The 16,236-nt window shown below is 52.8% G+C and overlaps 1 protein-coding gene across 6 annotated transcripts in view; it reads right to left on the bottom strand.

The window, feature by feature from the left end:
- Grip2 (glutamate receptor interacting protein 2) overlaps positions 1–16,236 on the bottom strand; it is a 79,980-nt gene that overhangs the window by 14,725 nt on the left and 49,019 nt on the right. For all 6 annotated transcript variants that reach the window (XR_005973238.1, XR_005973237.1, XM_041639707.1 and 3 more), the window contains exons 2-13: positions 8,859–8,939; positions 8,477–8,612; positions 7,727–7,872; positions 7,003–7,089; positions 6,269–6,344; positions 5,267–5,412; positions 4,298–4,445; positions 4,044–4,213; positions 3,248–3,370; positions 2,780–2,923; positions 814–1,000; positions 249–394 (exon numbers count right to left, since the gene is read on the bottom strand). Coding sequence is in view for 4 of the 6 variants with exons in the window: in XM_041639707.1 (XP_041495641.1) it covers positions 249–394; positions 814–1,000; positions 2,780–2,923; positions 3,248–3,370; positions 4,044–4,213; positions 4,298–4,445; positions 5,267–5,412; positions 6,269–6,344; positions 7,003–7,089; positions 7,727–7,872; positions 8,477–8,612; positions 8,859–8,939 (1,590 nt within the window). In the remaining 2 variants the exon portion in view is untranslated. The remainder of the gene's footprint in view (positions 1–248; positions 395–813; positions 1,001–2,779; positions 2,924–3,247; positions 3,371–4,043; positions 4,214–4,297; positions 4,446–5,266; positions 5,413–6,268; positions 6,345–7,002; positions 7,090–7,726; positions 7,873–8,476; positions 8,613–8,858; positions 8,940–16,236) is intronic.

Genomic DNA, 16,236 nt, shown 5'->3' on the forward strand with positions numbered 1-16,236 from the left:
ATGGGGAAACAGAGGTCAGAGGGAGGCAGTGTCCTGTCCATAGTGTAGAACTCCCAGGACCAGAGCCCTGACTTGGGCTGCCTGGAGTCCTTCAGCCCCATTCTACATCCTCCCGGATCCTGACTCCATGTGGCACGCCCTCCTCCCTAGGCAGGGCTTAGGCATGCACTGTGCATGGTCCCAGGGAGCATAAAAGGGGGAGGGGCAGGGACCCAAAGTGAGTGTGTGCAGCTGGGTGACCTACTCACCTGCCACATCAAACTCGATCTCCAAAACAACTTTGCGGGCCAGTGCGGCATCCCGCAACAGTTGGTTGGCTTCTTCCATGGTCCCATCCTCAGTGGCGATGCCATTGATGGCCAGGACACGGTCCCCCACCTGCAGCAGACCACACCTAACCCCCAGAGCCCAGTGGAAAGAAGAAGCCAGTGACTAGAACCCCAGATGTGGTGCAAAGTGGGGGCCCACTCTTAGCTCCCGGTCTCAGTGACTTAGCCCTGTCCCCAGCTAAGGGCTTGAGCTTTCTGGGCCTCAGTTTCTCTGTCTGTCCACTGGGGAATACCATTGTCCTTAAATTATACACAGAGTCCCAGAGGCAGACACGTAGGCAGGGCTTACATACTGTGTGACTCTAGACAAGTGCACCAACCTCTCTGAGCCTCTGTTTCCTTAGCTGTAAAACGAGGCTGCTCTTGGGGCCAATACAGTGATTAAGAAAAGTGTATTTGTGAAGCTTGGGCCCATAGTGTGGCTCAGTTTCCCCAATGCACTAGAGCTCCCCAAATTGCAGGCCCACAGAGGCAGTAGACTCACCTCTCAGCGGGGCTGTCAGGTTCAATAAAACGCACCAACGGTGGAGAGGACAGGGTCTCCGTGGCGAAGATGCCTCCCTGGAGCTGGAGGCCGAAGCCACTGAGGGGATCTCCACAGAGTACAACTTCTGTGGTCTCTGTATGAACGATCTGCCCGCCTGGCCCTACCGTGCTGGAGGCCAGTGACACTGTGGGACGGGGGCAGGAGGGAGGTTTAGATGAACACTGGTGAGCCCTGCCAGAGCTGCCCACTGAGAGTCCTCAAGAGATCTGGGAGCCAGAGTGGCAGGTAAGCAGGAGTCCTGGGGCCACCTGGAATGGGCCTGGGCTTCTTTGCCTGTGCAGGGACATTATGGCATCTACCCTGCATGACCAGTGGCTAAGAGACAGCATTAGGGACTATGATTTTGTAAGACAGAGGTTCTAGATGCCTGTATTATTTATTATATTACAGAACCCTTTTTATCCATAGGATATGTGTTCCAAGACCCCAGGAAATGCCTGAAACCATGGGTAGGTACCAAAAATCTACAGACACCCTAGACACACCCCACTATTCTGAAGTTTTACCTACAAACAAGTCTCATGAAGAGACAGATTAACTATAGATAATAATAAAATATTATTATACCAGTATGTTCTCAAAAAAATTACCGGAATCACTACTGTAGTGCCTTTTGTTTTATTCTGAAAGAGTCTCATAGCTCAGACTGGTCGTGATCTTTCCGTGTAGCATGACCTTGAACTTCTGACCTTCCCACCTCCCCATCCTGGATGTTGGGATTGCAGGCATGTACCACTGTGCCCATTTATTCAGTACTGAGGGTAAAATCCAGGACTTCATACGTGCTAGGAAGGCAATCCACTGTCTGAGCTACACCCCTAGCCCCATGACCATTGCTCTTTGGGCATTATTCAGTACAGTGAGTGTCACTGAGAAGTGGACACCAGCTCATCTGACCACAGAGCTGAGAAAGGGTGACTGACAGTTGAGTAGTGTATCCATGAGAGTTGTGCCGGGCAGCTCACATCTCAGGATGGACCAAGCAGTGCGGACGTAAGCTTTTCCTTTCTGTGTTACTCAGAACAAGTGTACGATTTAAAACATATGGTCTATTTCCAGATTTGCCTATTTAATATTTTTAGATTGTGGTTGACTGTGAGTAACTAAAACTTGGAGAGAAAAACCGGATTCGGGGTGGTGCTGTATTTCGTGCTCTATATTCTACATGCCTCTTTGCTTTTAATTATGCATCTGTGTGTGAGTGAGTGAGCGAAGGTGTCTGTAGATGCCAGAAGAGGGTGTAAACTCCCCCTGGAAGAAGAGTTACATGTGGTTGTGAGCTGCCTGTCATGGGTGCTAGGAACTGAACTTTGCAAGAGCAGTAAACATTCTTAACCACCGAGACATCTCTCCAGCTCCTGGTAACAGTTTTATTGATACATGATCCCCACACAAAAGCTGTCAAGCATTCAGTGTATAATTTGATGGCTTAAAGCATTGTCATTCCCTCCTGAGAGACCCCCCCTAGCAAGTTCTAGTGGTGCATGGCTGAAATCCCAGCACCTGGGAGGTTGAGGCAGGAAGACTGTGTATTCTAGCTCAGATTGGGCCATGGAGTGAGACTTTGTCTCAAACCAGGAAAAGAAAGGAGTCACTGTCTCCTCACCCATTGCCCCAGGACCTGCATCTTGCCCCAAGCAATCTATCCTCAACCTATTTCTGTCTCTCTATGTTTCCCTGGACATATCTCAGAAATGATCTTATGTGACCCTTGGTGACAGGCATCAGACACCGAATACAGTGGCTTCAGAGGCTCCTTTCTGTCATAAGTGGGACTCTCCAATGTGTGGCATCATTTTTGTTTAACTCCATCCCTCGCTGTACTTGGCTTGCCACCTCGAGTCTCACTCCCAGCCCCATCCTCAGCCACACAGGTGCCCTATGGGGATGGCCTCCAGCTTACAAGAGCTCCTGTGTTCTTTTCTTCGCTGCCTCCTCCGCCCGGCTGTGGTCCTGGGGCTCATGGGTCCTCGGGGCAGGGTGCTGGCGTTGGCACAGGAAAAGGCGGGATTCACGGTTGGTGAGGAGAAGGGAGTTGAGGACAAGGCTGGGAAGACCAGAACACAGACCTGTGAGCCCCAGCAGGACCCTATTCCCTTGCACAAGGGTGGGGTTGAAGAACCACACAGCCACATGGACAGAGACAAGCATCCTGTCTCCCCTTCGCCAAAGCCCCATACTGTGTGGCCTTGAACAGTTCTCTTTCCTACTCTGGGCCTTCCTGACTAGGATTTCCACGGGCCTCTGGGGACAGGCTGAGTGACACGGGCAGCCCTCTGCTCCAGTGTCCGTTCCCTCCCTGTGCATCAGACACCGCCCACCAGAAAGGGGTACCAGGACGGCTGCATTGCTGCAGCAGCAGGTACGTTACATCGGCTCTGGTTCTGGCCTCCTGGTGCCCAGGTGGGGGCCCTGCAGTGGCTTGGCCTTGGGCTGTGGCAAGAGGGGCTGCAGGAATCCCAGCGGTGCAGCTGTTCGCTCCTCTGTACTCTCACTGCAGCAGAGGGGAGAGGGAAGGGTCGCAGATGTCGCGGATGTCTGGAGTCGTCTGGCAGACTAGTCCCCACACACCAACGGGGAGATCCAAAACCTGTGCACTGCCCAAGCCAGCGTGGCACAGAACAGCCTGCTCACGTGCATTGCCACCCACCATGCGCCGAGCACGGCACCCAGGCATCAGCCGCAGCAACAGGCAAGAAGGCCAGGCCATGGGCTCAGAGATTCCCGGCTGAGTGTTTCCCACAGAAGCCCCTTTGGAGAGACTGAAGAGGCACAGCAGGCTGGTGATGTTCACAAGGCCCCTTAAACTTTTTGCAGCGGCATGGAACGCCATGGGGTGTCAGAGATTTGGCTGCCCCTGTTCCCTGATCCGGGTTTCTCTCTCAGCTATATATAATGAGACGTGGAGAGTGGCTGCCTCCTCAGAAAGAATCCCTAGGGCTCCCAGCCAGGCCCTTTGCAGACTTTAAGTCAACAAAGTCCGTCATGGGCCCCCACATAGTCCTTCCCACAGCCGAGTTTCCCTGCCAAGTGTGGCAGGCAGTGAGTGTACTAGCGTCACACAGTCCTCCTGTCAGCTCAAGATTTCCATCCTGGAACTTTGGCGCCTTGTTTTTTCTCCCTGCCCCATCCCAGGTTTAGGTCCCCAGACTTGTTGAGGTGCCTACCTGCCTCTGGGGGCTTGAGGGGCCGACGACTCTGGGGTGCAGGCAAGATCTCCAGCCGTACTTTCTCAGTTACACTGGCCAGGAGCTTGGTGGCCTCCACCAGTGAGCAGTGTTCCGTGCTAGTGCCATCGATGGCCAGGATGTGGTCTCCAGCATGCAGGGCACCACTCCTGCAGGACAGGGGCCCAGAGGGGCTGGTCCGGTGGACAGAGACACAGGTTGCCTCTGCCCTGCACAGCCCTGCCTCACCTCACCTGTCCACCACGCTGGCTGGCTTGATGCGGTCGATGGTGATAGCTGGCTTGTTCTGGTGGGAGCCGGTAGTGAGAGAGATCCCCAGGGCAGAACCTGGGGTCTTGGCTATTTCTACTACCAATGGGCCTGAAGCATTGGCCACCATGTCTGGAATAATGGCAAGGGGGAAGAAAGAGAAAGAAGAACTGTAGAAAGTAAATGTGTTCAGTGTCCCACCTGAACTAGCTCTGCCATCCTTAACCCTCACTGCCAAGGAAGGGGAAGGCATGGAAGGGAAAAGTTACACACAGCCACTAGCAAATCGGGTCAGGCCTCCATGGTAGTTCAGAAGCACACCCTATCTGTGGCACCCCAAGCATCCTGGTCTTATCAGCTCTCCATGACAGCTAGTCACATTCTGGAGCCCTGTGGCTTCTACCTCCACTTCTGTCCTGGTCTCTCCCCACTCAGCCATCTGTTGCAGGGAAGCTGGCCCCTCACTCTCAGGCCAAATATTCTCCCCCATAAACTTTGCATCTCCAGTTCATCCTGCCTAGAGCGTCTGCAAAGAGTCACTCCTTCACTTCAAGCCCTAGTTAGAGCCTATGCCCCAGGCTGCTTGTCTGTGTGCATGTGTGTGTGTGTGGGGGGGATTGCGTGTGTGTGTGGGGGGGATTGCGTGTGTGTGTTCGTGCGCATGCGTGTGTGCACACACATGCACTGGCACTTCCCCTCTCTCTTTGCTCTTTTCTCTGTCGTCTAACACACATTAACTTACCTAGTATGCTAACAGACATCCCTTCCCCACAAGACCACAGAGTTCACCTGTATTGTTCCTGCATGATCCCCAGTGAGATCAGGAGATGCCGGGCACAGTCAAGAGGCTCAGAGAAGCTAAGATACTGGCCTAAGATCACATAGTATGAAGTAGTACTGAGCCTCTGGGACCTCTTCCTGCCCCGGGCCCTCACCCTCAGACTCCAGCGCACCTGGGGTGGCCACGTCGTACTCCACCTGGAAAAGGGCCTCATGACTGCATTGCTGCAGGGTGGCTATTGCAGTGGCGTGGCTGGCCCCATGCAGTGGGATCCCATCTATGCTGAGCAGTCTGTCACCCACCTTCAAGGAGCCTTCCCTGTGGGGGAGGTGAAAGCCCAGTCAGCTGAAGGGCACAGGGATGGGGCAGTGTGGGGAGGGAAGCCTGAAGGAGTCAGGGCTGAACAGACAGAAAGGGCACGTAAAATGTGCCAAGCTAGCTCTGAAGCCCTCTACCCCACAGCATGTCTGAGCTGCGGGTGTTCTTCAAGGCTACTCACTCACCTCCTGCACCACAGCCCAGAGAGGGTGTCCAGCCGGCTGGGGACACACAGCATCAGAGAAGGGGTGGGTGGTATATGAATACTACGTTGTCCACTGTAGAGTCTCCTCTCATTGTCCCCACCCCTACTTTCCAGTAGTGACTCTGGCCTAGTGACAGATGAGCTTGGGAAAGAACTCAGCAGGGCCCCAGTCTGGGCCTAATCCCTGCCCTGGAATGTCACCCCTGACAGGTGCCAAAGCTATTCCAGGAGGTTCTATGAATAGCGACTCATGCAGAGCCTCAGACCAAGGACAAATTTAGATCTACAGCAAGCGGGGTCCAGGCTTCTCTTAAAATGGTCAGGAGTCTCCTGCTCAGAGATGAAGGGTGAGAGGTCAGGGGACGGGGCAGGGACATATTCCTATCCCACACCCTGTCCTCTCGGCCCTGATGGTCTGAGCTGGGCAGTCCTGGGTCATAAGAGGTTATACAGACGGTCCCAGCAACGGCCAGTCACAGGGGCCAGAGCACTTTGTCATAGGCTGAGTCAGGAGGACCCTGGGAAGAGGCAAGTTGGGGTCTCTCTTAGCCACCTCCACCCAATCTCTGAGTGACTCTGGGTAGCCTGTCCCCTCCTGGGAAGTGATGTGAAAATGCAGGGCTTCAGATGACCAGTGTCCACATGGCTCACCTGTCTGCTGGACCACCAGGTCGCACGTAAGTCAGGACCAATGGGCGGGACTTGTGCCGGTCCTCATGGGCACCTCCTGGACAGAATTCAACAGGAAGCAGGAATCGCTTACCCACTGTTTTCCTGGTAAACAAAGTCCTTGACGCCAGCCTGGGCCGCCTCCCTCCTCACGAGTGGGATGAGGGATAAGAAAGACAATCCAAATCCTCTCAAACAGCATGTGTCTCCTGTGAGCTCATCCTCTCTTCCTTTTTTCCTCGGTTCCTTGGTAACTCCAAACTCTGTTATGAGTCTGGTCCAGCTTTCCCCATCTCTGTTGTTGGGCTCTCATCAGTCATGCATACTTTGTGGCTTCTCATGATTTCCCATTTAATGTTTGACTCAGTGGTCCAGGGTCCTTTAAAGTCCTAAGCAAGGGCTACTGAGATACAGTTTAGGTAAGATCCTTGCTGCCAGGCCTCATGACCTGAGTTTGATACACTGAACTCATACATGCTGTGAAATGAGAGAACCGACTCCTACAAGTTGTCCTCTGACCCTTACACACGTGTCATGCTGCGCGCGCGCGCACACACACACACACACACACACACACACACACACAGATATAAAGTTAAACAAACGGGTAAACTTTAAGCAAAATGTATGTCACATTAATGTGACAGAGAGCATGCACGGCTTCTCAATGACCTTGTCTTTGTCGTCTCAGCTCCAAGAAAGACTGTCACACTGACCTCTGAGAACAAAGCCAAAGCTATTGCCTTCCTTGTAGAGGGAGACATCCACCGTCTTAGAGATGATCCTGGGGTTGTTTTCGGGAGCTATGGAGAAATCGAGGCCTCCTTTGAGTTTCTTTGCCACGTCTCTATGTTGGTAGAAGTGCCCAAGGCTCCAGGAGAACCAAGCGACCAGTCATAGAGTCACAGCAACAGCTGACCTCTCTCTACTTTACAGGCCGAGGAGGGGGAGGCGCTGGGAGGTCCTCGTCTCTACCCACACCTAGTCCACCACGGACAGTGGAGAGGACTTGCCCATGCTCTTCAGGGCCATAGCAGAGCACAGAATGCAGTGAGACTGGGGGCCAGGCCAGGCTTGCTTCCAGTTACTCCAGTTAAGATTTTAGGCCAACTTTCAAAATTCAGAACTGGGAGAAGTCCTAGGCCGCTGTGCTCAGTGCGGGTCAGGGGGATCGGGAGCCATGGGGCAGGGAGCAGGCCATTCAGTCTGTGTCGCCAGACCTTTCCTTCTACCCAACTATGCAAAATGACAAGTTATGAGCAGGGTCCCACCACCAGGTGACACATACTTTATGCATGTCCTAGCCTGTGTGGCCAGCCTCCAGACATCACCCACCCTGTCTAGGTGATCCCCCAACCCCACCTAGGCCTGGACAGGGAGGCAGCTGTGTCCCCTTACGCCTGAGGCAGTGGACAGAGTTCCCCGTCCAAGGGCACCCACCGGGCGGGGGCAGCTCATACTCCACCTCCAGCACCACGCGCTCGCCCACGTTCTTCAGCAGGGTGATGATCTCGTCGTGCCGGAGCCGGGTCAGATGGATCCCATTCACTGAGCGGATGTAGTCGCCCACGTTCAGTAGGTCACTCCTAAATCAGGAAAGCCAGAGTCCACGTTGGACCAATGCTAGCCTCTGGGTACCAACATTCACCCCACCCTCCCCTGGATCCTCAGAGCCGTCCTTCCTTTGCCCAAGGCCCATACAGCAAGGGGGTGGGACGGCGCCTGTTTAACCAAGGCTGAGTGTAACACCCAGAACTCCCCAGTCTGTCTCACTGTGCCGGCCTGGTGACAGCATCATGGTGACATCTCTGACCATCCTGCATAAACCCAAAGACCAGCTATAGCGCCCCATCCACCACTCTTCTTTCATTTTCTTCCCATGGTCCTCTGCAGCCCTCTGATTTGTTCATCTGGACACTGGGACCAACTTCCAGCCCTTGTTGTCTAAGGGAACATCCAGGACAGTGTGTACAGGGTGCTACCTTAGTTGGAAGCCTGGAGGGCTTTCCTGGAAGCAGTGAATTCTGTGTTGCATATGGAGGGATGGATGGGAGTCTGCCAGGGGTGTGCTTTGGGGGAAAGGCACAGAAGGGTACATGGCCTTGCCTTGGTGGGGTGCTGTGGCGGACATCAAGCTTCCCCACTTACTGCCCCCCACCCATGCCCTGTCTACTGCCCCACACCTCTCACCTGGCCGCCAGGCCCCCAGGTCTCAGATTGGAGACTCTGGGCTTCCCGTCCTTGTCAGTGCCTCCCGAGATAGTCAGGCCCAGAGTGCTGCCCTCACGCTTGATCAGCTCCACCATGGTGATGCCCCGGAACTCCTCTGTAGACAGGCAGGAGGATGAGCAGGGAGTGCCCGCTCTGGGACCAAGACTGGGGAGGTTAGGGCAGGGAGGTAAGCATTCAGCCACTTTACACTGAGTGACATCGCCCTCCTCCACCAGGGAGGACCAGGGAGGGTGAGCGACCACACTGGGGGGGCACAGCGCCAGCTCGTGTCAGTGCCCACACTTCATGAGTCACTGGAGTCCCCAGGGCAGAGCTCAAGGCAGAGTATGATCCACGGTACCTGGGATGCTCTGGCGGCGGCACACCAGGGCCCCGTCAGCTGCTGTTCCGTCCTTCCCTCCTTTTGAGTAAGGCCCATCGTCTGTGGGAGAAAGGGGGAAATGGGAATCAGAGACTGGCCCAGGCCCCACTTTCATCTTCATCCTGCTTGGGGAACTCTTCTACCTCAGGCCGTTCCCCCATTATACCTGGTATCCTGTAAAGGAGTCCTGAGGTTCTCTTCGGGGTCAGGAATGCTTGGATAAGGATCACACATCGGGAGCTTCTGGGCCCATCTAAGGCTGAGCACCTCACATGCCCATGTCACAGTGCATATTGTTATCATGGCTCATATTACCCAACTCTCCAGAAAGGCAGCTAAGGCTCAGAGAGGGAGACTTTGTGTTCAGGATCACACAGCTAAGCTTTATAATGTAGTTTAGAACCCAGGCCTGTTGGCCCTGTCCCAGGATCTAGAGGCACACCTGGTGGGGCAGGCAGACCTGGCCAGTGCTTCTGTGTGCATGCGTGTGCACACGTGCTTACACGTGTGTATGTTAACGTTTTACAGATTATAAGTGGAATCTGTATACGTGTAAGCCCACCAACCTCAGTTTTACTGGATGAAAAAAATCTCCCCCATTGCATCACCGAGTGTTGTTTCTCAGCCTCTCTCTCAGAATGCTTAGAAGAAAGACTGGGGCCTGCCACTCTCCCCAGAGCCTTACCAGCCCTCTCTCATTTCCTGTCTCCTTATCTTCCCGGGACATGTCTCATCTGCACTGACAGTCGTCTTTGGGGATTTTTTTAAAAAAGAGAGTTATTAGAGCACAGTGTGGTGGCCCAGGCTGTCACCCCACACCCCAGAGGTAGGAGCTCAAGGTCACCCTCAACTACACAGTGACTATGAGGCCCTCACCAAAACAAAACAAAAACACCACGTCCTGATATTTCAGATATAAAGAAAATACACTCAGCCCTCTGTCCTCACACCTGCAGATGCGACTATGAAAAACGTTCAGAAAAAAAACGCTCCTATACTGAACATGCCTAGGCTTTTTTTTTTCTTCTTCCATGAATCCCTAAGTAATGCAGGGTAGCAGCTAAAACCAGCGTGGACATTGTGCTGGGCATTTTAGGAAATCTAGAAATGAGGTAGCTTTATTGTCCCTCAGCATCCGCAGGGATCAGGTCGATTTTCCTGTCCATCCATAGAACAGTATGTTATTTAGACAGTGAGTACCTTCCGACCCAGGTGACTGGGTAACACAATACGTAAGACGGTGATGAAAAGAAATTGCATATGTTCAGGACAAATTTCTCCTGATAAATTTATGTGCGGTTGGTTGGCCCATGGCAGAGGGACAGTCACTGACCGTCCGTGGAATGCACACAGGTGACACATTAAAAATAGCACTGTTTTAGGACGTGACCTAAGCCATGTGACTTTTGCTATTCACAGGCTGTAGAAGCATCTCCCTTGGACACCTGGGGACAACCCCAGTCCAGCAGCACCCGTGTAACCCAGAAGCTCTAATGGCTCAGTGGCCTGCACGGGCCTGGGAGAGCTGTGCCTTTCCCTGCCTGCTAACCAATGGCCTGCTCCACCCCTTCCCAGGCTCACCACATCTGTGTTTCAGAACACTCTGAAGTTGCAGGGTATCCAGGTCACCTGCCCTTTGGTGAAGCCACTGCCTCTCCTGTCCTGCAGGATCCTTGTTTTACACAATTCCTTCTCTGGGCTCCCCTGTTCTTGCAGCTGTATCCTCATTTGATGCTCAGAATGAACCCGGGGGAGGGAGGGGATGCTTTTGTGTGCACTGACAGATAAGGAAACTGAAGCTCGGACTGGCAGTTCCCCCTCCCCAGCCCATGGCTCAGGATCTCCTGACCAGGCTGTATACTGTGTTCCACCAATCCACATCTTTCTCAGCACCCGAATGACCGTCATTAAGTAGGCAAACTCCCTGTGCTATCTGAGGAGGGGGCATCCTTCCCAGGCACCAGGTGTATCTGTAGCTTCCCACTCCTTCCTCAGACCTCACTTGATCCTGCACATGCCCCTCGCCTGTCCCTTAAACAAGTCCAGCTCAGAGCAGAAAGGTCCACCCTTCTAAGTGGATTGTGTCTGTCATTCGACAGCTGTAGGGAGGTATCTTTTCTCTAATCCTCTGGCCTGGTGTCAGCAGAAGTCATGGTTCCTCTGCAGATGGCAAAGACACTCACCTAAGTCTTGCTATATTAGAGGTCAGCCTAGGCAAATCAGCCTAAGTCAAGACAACTTGGATTATCCAGGGCTCAGTAATGTTTCCCAACCAGTACTCAACTGCCTTTCTTGGGAAGGGGTCTCTTTATTGTAGGAAGGGTCATAGCACCCTGGTCTCCATTTCCAGACATTAATAGATTAATAGAGGCAGTCAAAAATGATTTCAGGGATTACCAAGAGTTCCTTGGGGGAGCCACATCAGCCTCCATGGAGGACCACTGTTCTATGATCAGGGATATACTCAGCCTACAGAGGGAAAGGTTTAGCCAGGGTCAGGGAAACAGCTCAACTGAGACCTATGGAAACCTTCACCTTCTTTAGTCTAAACCATGAGAAACTGTCTTTGTTTTCCATTTACTCTGCTGAGTGGCCAGGCTCCCTTTGCTTCCCCAAAAGCTGGCAAATAACCAGTCAAACAGCAGTTAAAGTAGTAACATGGTTAGGGCTCCTGGAGTGGGGTCCCCAGCTCTCTGTGTTCACCATCCTCCCCATGTTCACAGACGCCGCTGATGCAAGCGACACACCATTTAGTATTATGCCTCCCTGTTACTGCTCCCTTGTACGTCCTTCATTATCTCCAACAAGACGTTTCTGAGCTAATAAAATTAGAAAGGCTGGGTCCCATCAGCAACGTGGCGTGCAGATGTCTCTAGTATTTCACCAGGACGATTCTGAAATTAAAATGCCTTATCCCGGGCAAATCAGATCCAGCCTCATGCTCATGCAGGCTCCCTTCCCTCCTGAGCTGTGCAGGGGAGATGAGAGATAAGAGTCAAGGTTTATGTGTCTGTGAGGAAGGGTATAATGGCCCCTGTTTCAAGGAAGCTGAGAACCAAGTTTATCCAAACCAGAGCAGTAACTCCTTTGGAATGCATCTCTGAATATCTGTCGGTTAAAGGTAGAGATATGAACCCTGAAGATAAAATAGAAGGAACCGAGAACTGAAGACCAGGCATCCCCACGGCTGCTCTCCGCAGTCAGGGTTGTGCAAGCTAGCTGCTGAAGGAGGGGACTCTGTTCCTAGAGTGTACCCGTGGTGCCCTCACAATCTATCTTTAAAGATAACTTCCCCTGCTTTCTTCATCCGCATATTCAGATGTTGTCCAGTGCTGAACTTGGTCACGGTAACTTCCATGGGGCAGCTCAATCACGTGGGTCCTCTAGTTCTAACAGTGAGTGGCCCCGACTTTATCCTTTATTCTGCTAGCCTTGGGTTCTGGCTGCCAGCTGTGCAGCTCCAGGTTTTGATGGGATGAGGTTACAAAACAGACTAATGGTATTGTGCACAGAGTCAGTAAGCAGGGACAGGGAGACGGGTAGTTCAGAGGACAAAATGCTTGCCACGCAAGCATGAGAACCCGAGTTCGGGTCTCCCAGAATGCACATAAAAAGTCAGGGCGTGTGTGTATGTGTGTGTGTGTGCGTGTACGTGTGTGTGTGTGTGTGTGCATGGAGAGAGAGACAGAGAGAGAGAGCAGTTAGCAGAGTTCAGAGCAAGGCCATGCATTTCAGGTTGAGCCAGGGGCCTCCATTGGAGGTCAGGAGGTCATACTGGCTTGGAGATCTACCGGGTAAGAGGCTTTTGAATCTAAGACCCTCCACCCCCAGCCATATTCAGAGAAACCCATAGGAATGGATATTATCTACTGATGCATTTTCGGGGGAACATCATGCCTCTTCACATCCAGGACAACCTTGGGATGGGAGAGACTGAGGCAGAATTCAAACCAAGAATCAAAGCAGGGTCAGAACTGCCAACTGGCTGCATGCCTGATGCGCTGTTCTCTGTAGTGGGGGAGGTGTCTCCCTCACCGAGAACAGTGAGAAATTAAGGGACCACTTTATTTATAGATGGCTCCATGGGGTTTGGCCCCAAGCATCCTCCTTCATGGAATATGTTCACATTCTCCTGTCCTCTTGAGTTTTTTGAGACGGGGGAGGGGGACTCCTGGACCTGGTAATTACATGCTTAGAGATTAAGGCTTTTCAAAAAACATCTTTCCCACCAATTTCGGCTGGAAACATGCATAAAAAACAGGGATATTTTTATCTGCATTTTTCTAGTCTCCTCCTTCCAGCAATGGGCAATTATAAGCACTACTTCAGTCAATCGGTGCTGCAGAAATTGCTTCAGAGGGAAATTCACTTCCGGGGCTCATGGGGAGCCAGGGCACAGGCCTGGACACCTGGTCCTGGTTGCTGCAGTGAAGTGGGTAGAAGTGGAGGGGGGGGAGTCCTTTTTCTTTTTTCTCAGGCAAATCTTGCTGATCCTGCCTTACATCTCCCTCCCTCTGCAGCCCCGGGAGCTACTGAACTCTGACAAAGGGAAAAGGAAGTCTGTTCCTTGCCAGGCTGCTGTGCCAGGGTCCCGCCTAAGTGGAGTGCCAGAAAGGGGGCGCGAGGCCTAGGGTGCTATAAACTTAGCTGAGGCCTGGCATCTGCATCAGAGGCAGCTGAGCAAGCTGAAGTGAAGACCCCTTAGTGGGGCCCATGTGTTCCCATGACAGCTAGATCAACTCTTAGCATCCTGCTTCCCCAATGGTTCGTGAAGATTCAGCGACAGTTCCTGGAGAGTGGTTGCTTGGCATCACATCCCTGTCCAACCTTGACTTGACTGCCAGGATATGGAAGGCATCGTTGGTATACAGAGGGAAGGGTGAACTTTGGAGTCAGGCCAGCTTGGCATACTGATACACAGGGGGAGAAACTGAGGCAAAGAGAGAGTGAATACTGCCTCACGGCAAAGATGGAACAAGTTTTGCCCCAGGCCTGATTCTAAAAACTTCAAAGTCACTGCCGCTCTGTCTTCACGATAAGCCTGAGTCCGAGGCGCCTCTATCACTATCATGTGAAAGACGGAGAATCCGAGGCACGCAGAAGTCAATAAGGACACCTGGATGCATTCAAGCCCAGGTCACATGGCTTCCCAGGGCATCTGGTCCTGCCCTATGTCCCCTTCCTCTGAACACGATAACACTTCAGTCTTCTCTGTTCAAAGAGACATTGTCCCACAGTGACACCACGATCTCTGAAGGGCAGCATCAACAGATGGTTGAGACGTGGGCTTTGGTCTCCACAGACAATAGATCTCAAGGAAGCCAGCTTTCCACAGGCAGAGGCATGGGATGACAGATGAGACAGCCACAGTACATTTCAGTGGCATGAGCCCAGTAGCCACACATCAAACAGGAAGCCTCATTGTGCAGTGCCAAGGTGGCCAGAGAGAACGAGGATTGACAACTCTGCTGGGCTCTTCCTCGGCCAGCCCGCTGCAAGCATCCACACAAGCTTCTCAGTGAACTGAGAAGCAAGGGGGCGGTCTCACTGGGGGTCGTGTAATGAGGAGACTGAAGCCACAGTTAGTGTGCTGCAGAACACCCTGGAACCAGGTGTCCCTGACTCAAGGGAGGTTCATCCTTCTCTCCTAGTTATAATCCCTAGCAGGAGTGCCAAAGACCTCAAGTGAGGATACAGGAAATGCTGGTTAGGTAGGAAGCCATGACTAGAATCACTCCTCCCTGTGCCTAAAAGACTTCCCAGACATCCCGAAACCCCTTCTTCCCTCCTGCAGTAACCCGATGAAATGTCCTCCGGTCAGGGAGGTCATGCTCGTGAGTCTGCAGTACAGACTCATCCCAACACCTCATGATGTCCCTACCAACTCTTGCCATGTCTTCCTCAGCACTCAACATTATCAGAAAGACCTCACTGTGCTTCAAGTAGGGGTGGTGGTGGGAGTGGGGGGTAGGGCTTTCTAGCATTCTGCAAGCACCTAGCTTTGGAACTTAACCCCCATTTGTGAGCGAGGAGAACGGCCATCAAAGACGCATAATGTGTGGCCAGAGGCCAGGAATAGGAAGGGGGTCAGCCTGGGTGGAGCCCACCTCTCCCTGGCTCCAGGCTCCTGGCTGTCCCCCAAGTGGGTGGCCTCTAAGGTTCCCCCATGGCCACAGCCCAGATCTAGAAGTGGTTCCGATGAAGCCCCCGAGGAGGAGGGTGCCAGCAGGGATTGTGCATACACTGCCTGAGCTGCCCTGAGCCCGGCTGGGTGGCCAGTGTTCACTAAAGCCTGGCAGCCCCTGGTGACAAAGACATCTTTATGGTCAGGAATCAGAAGACACTGCCTGTCTTTCATGAAGGCAGGAGTTCGAAGGCAGTGTGTATGTGCTGGGATGGGTGGGGGGTGGGGCTCTCAGCCGTTTTGGTATACTTTATCATCCATTCTTTAGATATCCCAGGAGAGAGCCTGGACAGTCCCAGGATGGATGGAGGAAAGATCCACTCGGGTAGAGTCCATCCAGTCCAGTCCACAAACCCCAGTCATAATCCCACTCTCACAGAGGCCTCAGCCCTAACCACCCCACATCTGCAGTGTAGACATATATGTAGTGACCACCTGTTGGCCGCCTTCCCTTGCTGAAAAGAGGCCCTACAATTAGGCTTGGTCAGTAGGAGACCCTGTGGTTGGTTTAGCAATGGGAATGGAACCCATGTCGGGCCCTGAGACTTTTGAGGGAACTATTGGAAATAGTCTCTCTGACATGAAGCCCCGTGATTAAGAAGAAGAAGGAAGAGGAAAAAAGGCTGACCTATAGAGGAACAGGGAGGGGAGAGGGAAATAGAGAACACCTAGATTCTGCTGTTCCCCGAAGTCGACTAATACTGATGCAAGTGTGATTGGGAGGTCCTATGACCTATGGAGGAGACTCTCAGGGGCTGCAGTGGGGAGCGGAAACATCAGAGTTGAAACTAGAGAGCCTAGGGGCCCTGAGAACTCAGGAGCTAAAAGCAGACTTCAGGCTTAGCCGCTCCCTCCTGGGAACTCAGGGCTTGAGGCAAATCAGGAGAATGCCAGAACAGAGACCCTATTAGAGGTGGAGGCCCAGAAGCCAGAAAGCCAGGGCACGGGCTCTGCCAGGGGAGGAAGCCTAAAAGAAGAGAGTGGGGCGAAAACCCAGCAGGCTTGGGTTTAAACCAAACACAGAAGTTCCACTGTCCCCAAAGCCAACTGTTATAGCTGAGATGTCCCTTGAAGGAGACCTGTGGTGTGCAGTGGCACAGGCCCTTGAGGAGTGTGTAGACTGTGGAAGGATCTGGGAGCACTGGAGGGTGCTGACCCTAAGACACAGAGAGC

Source organism: Microtus oregoni, unplaced genomic scaffold, assembly GCF_018167655.1.
Source record: "Microtus oregoni isolate MIOR12 unplaced genomic scaffold, Mior012 000002F_ref0000024, whole genome shotgun sequence".
NCBI lineage: Eukaryota > Metazoa > Chordata > Mammalia > Rodentia > Cricetidae > Microtus > Microtus oregoni.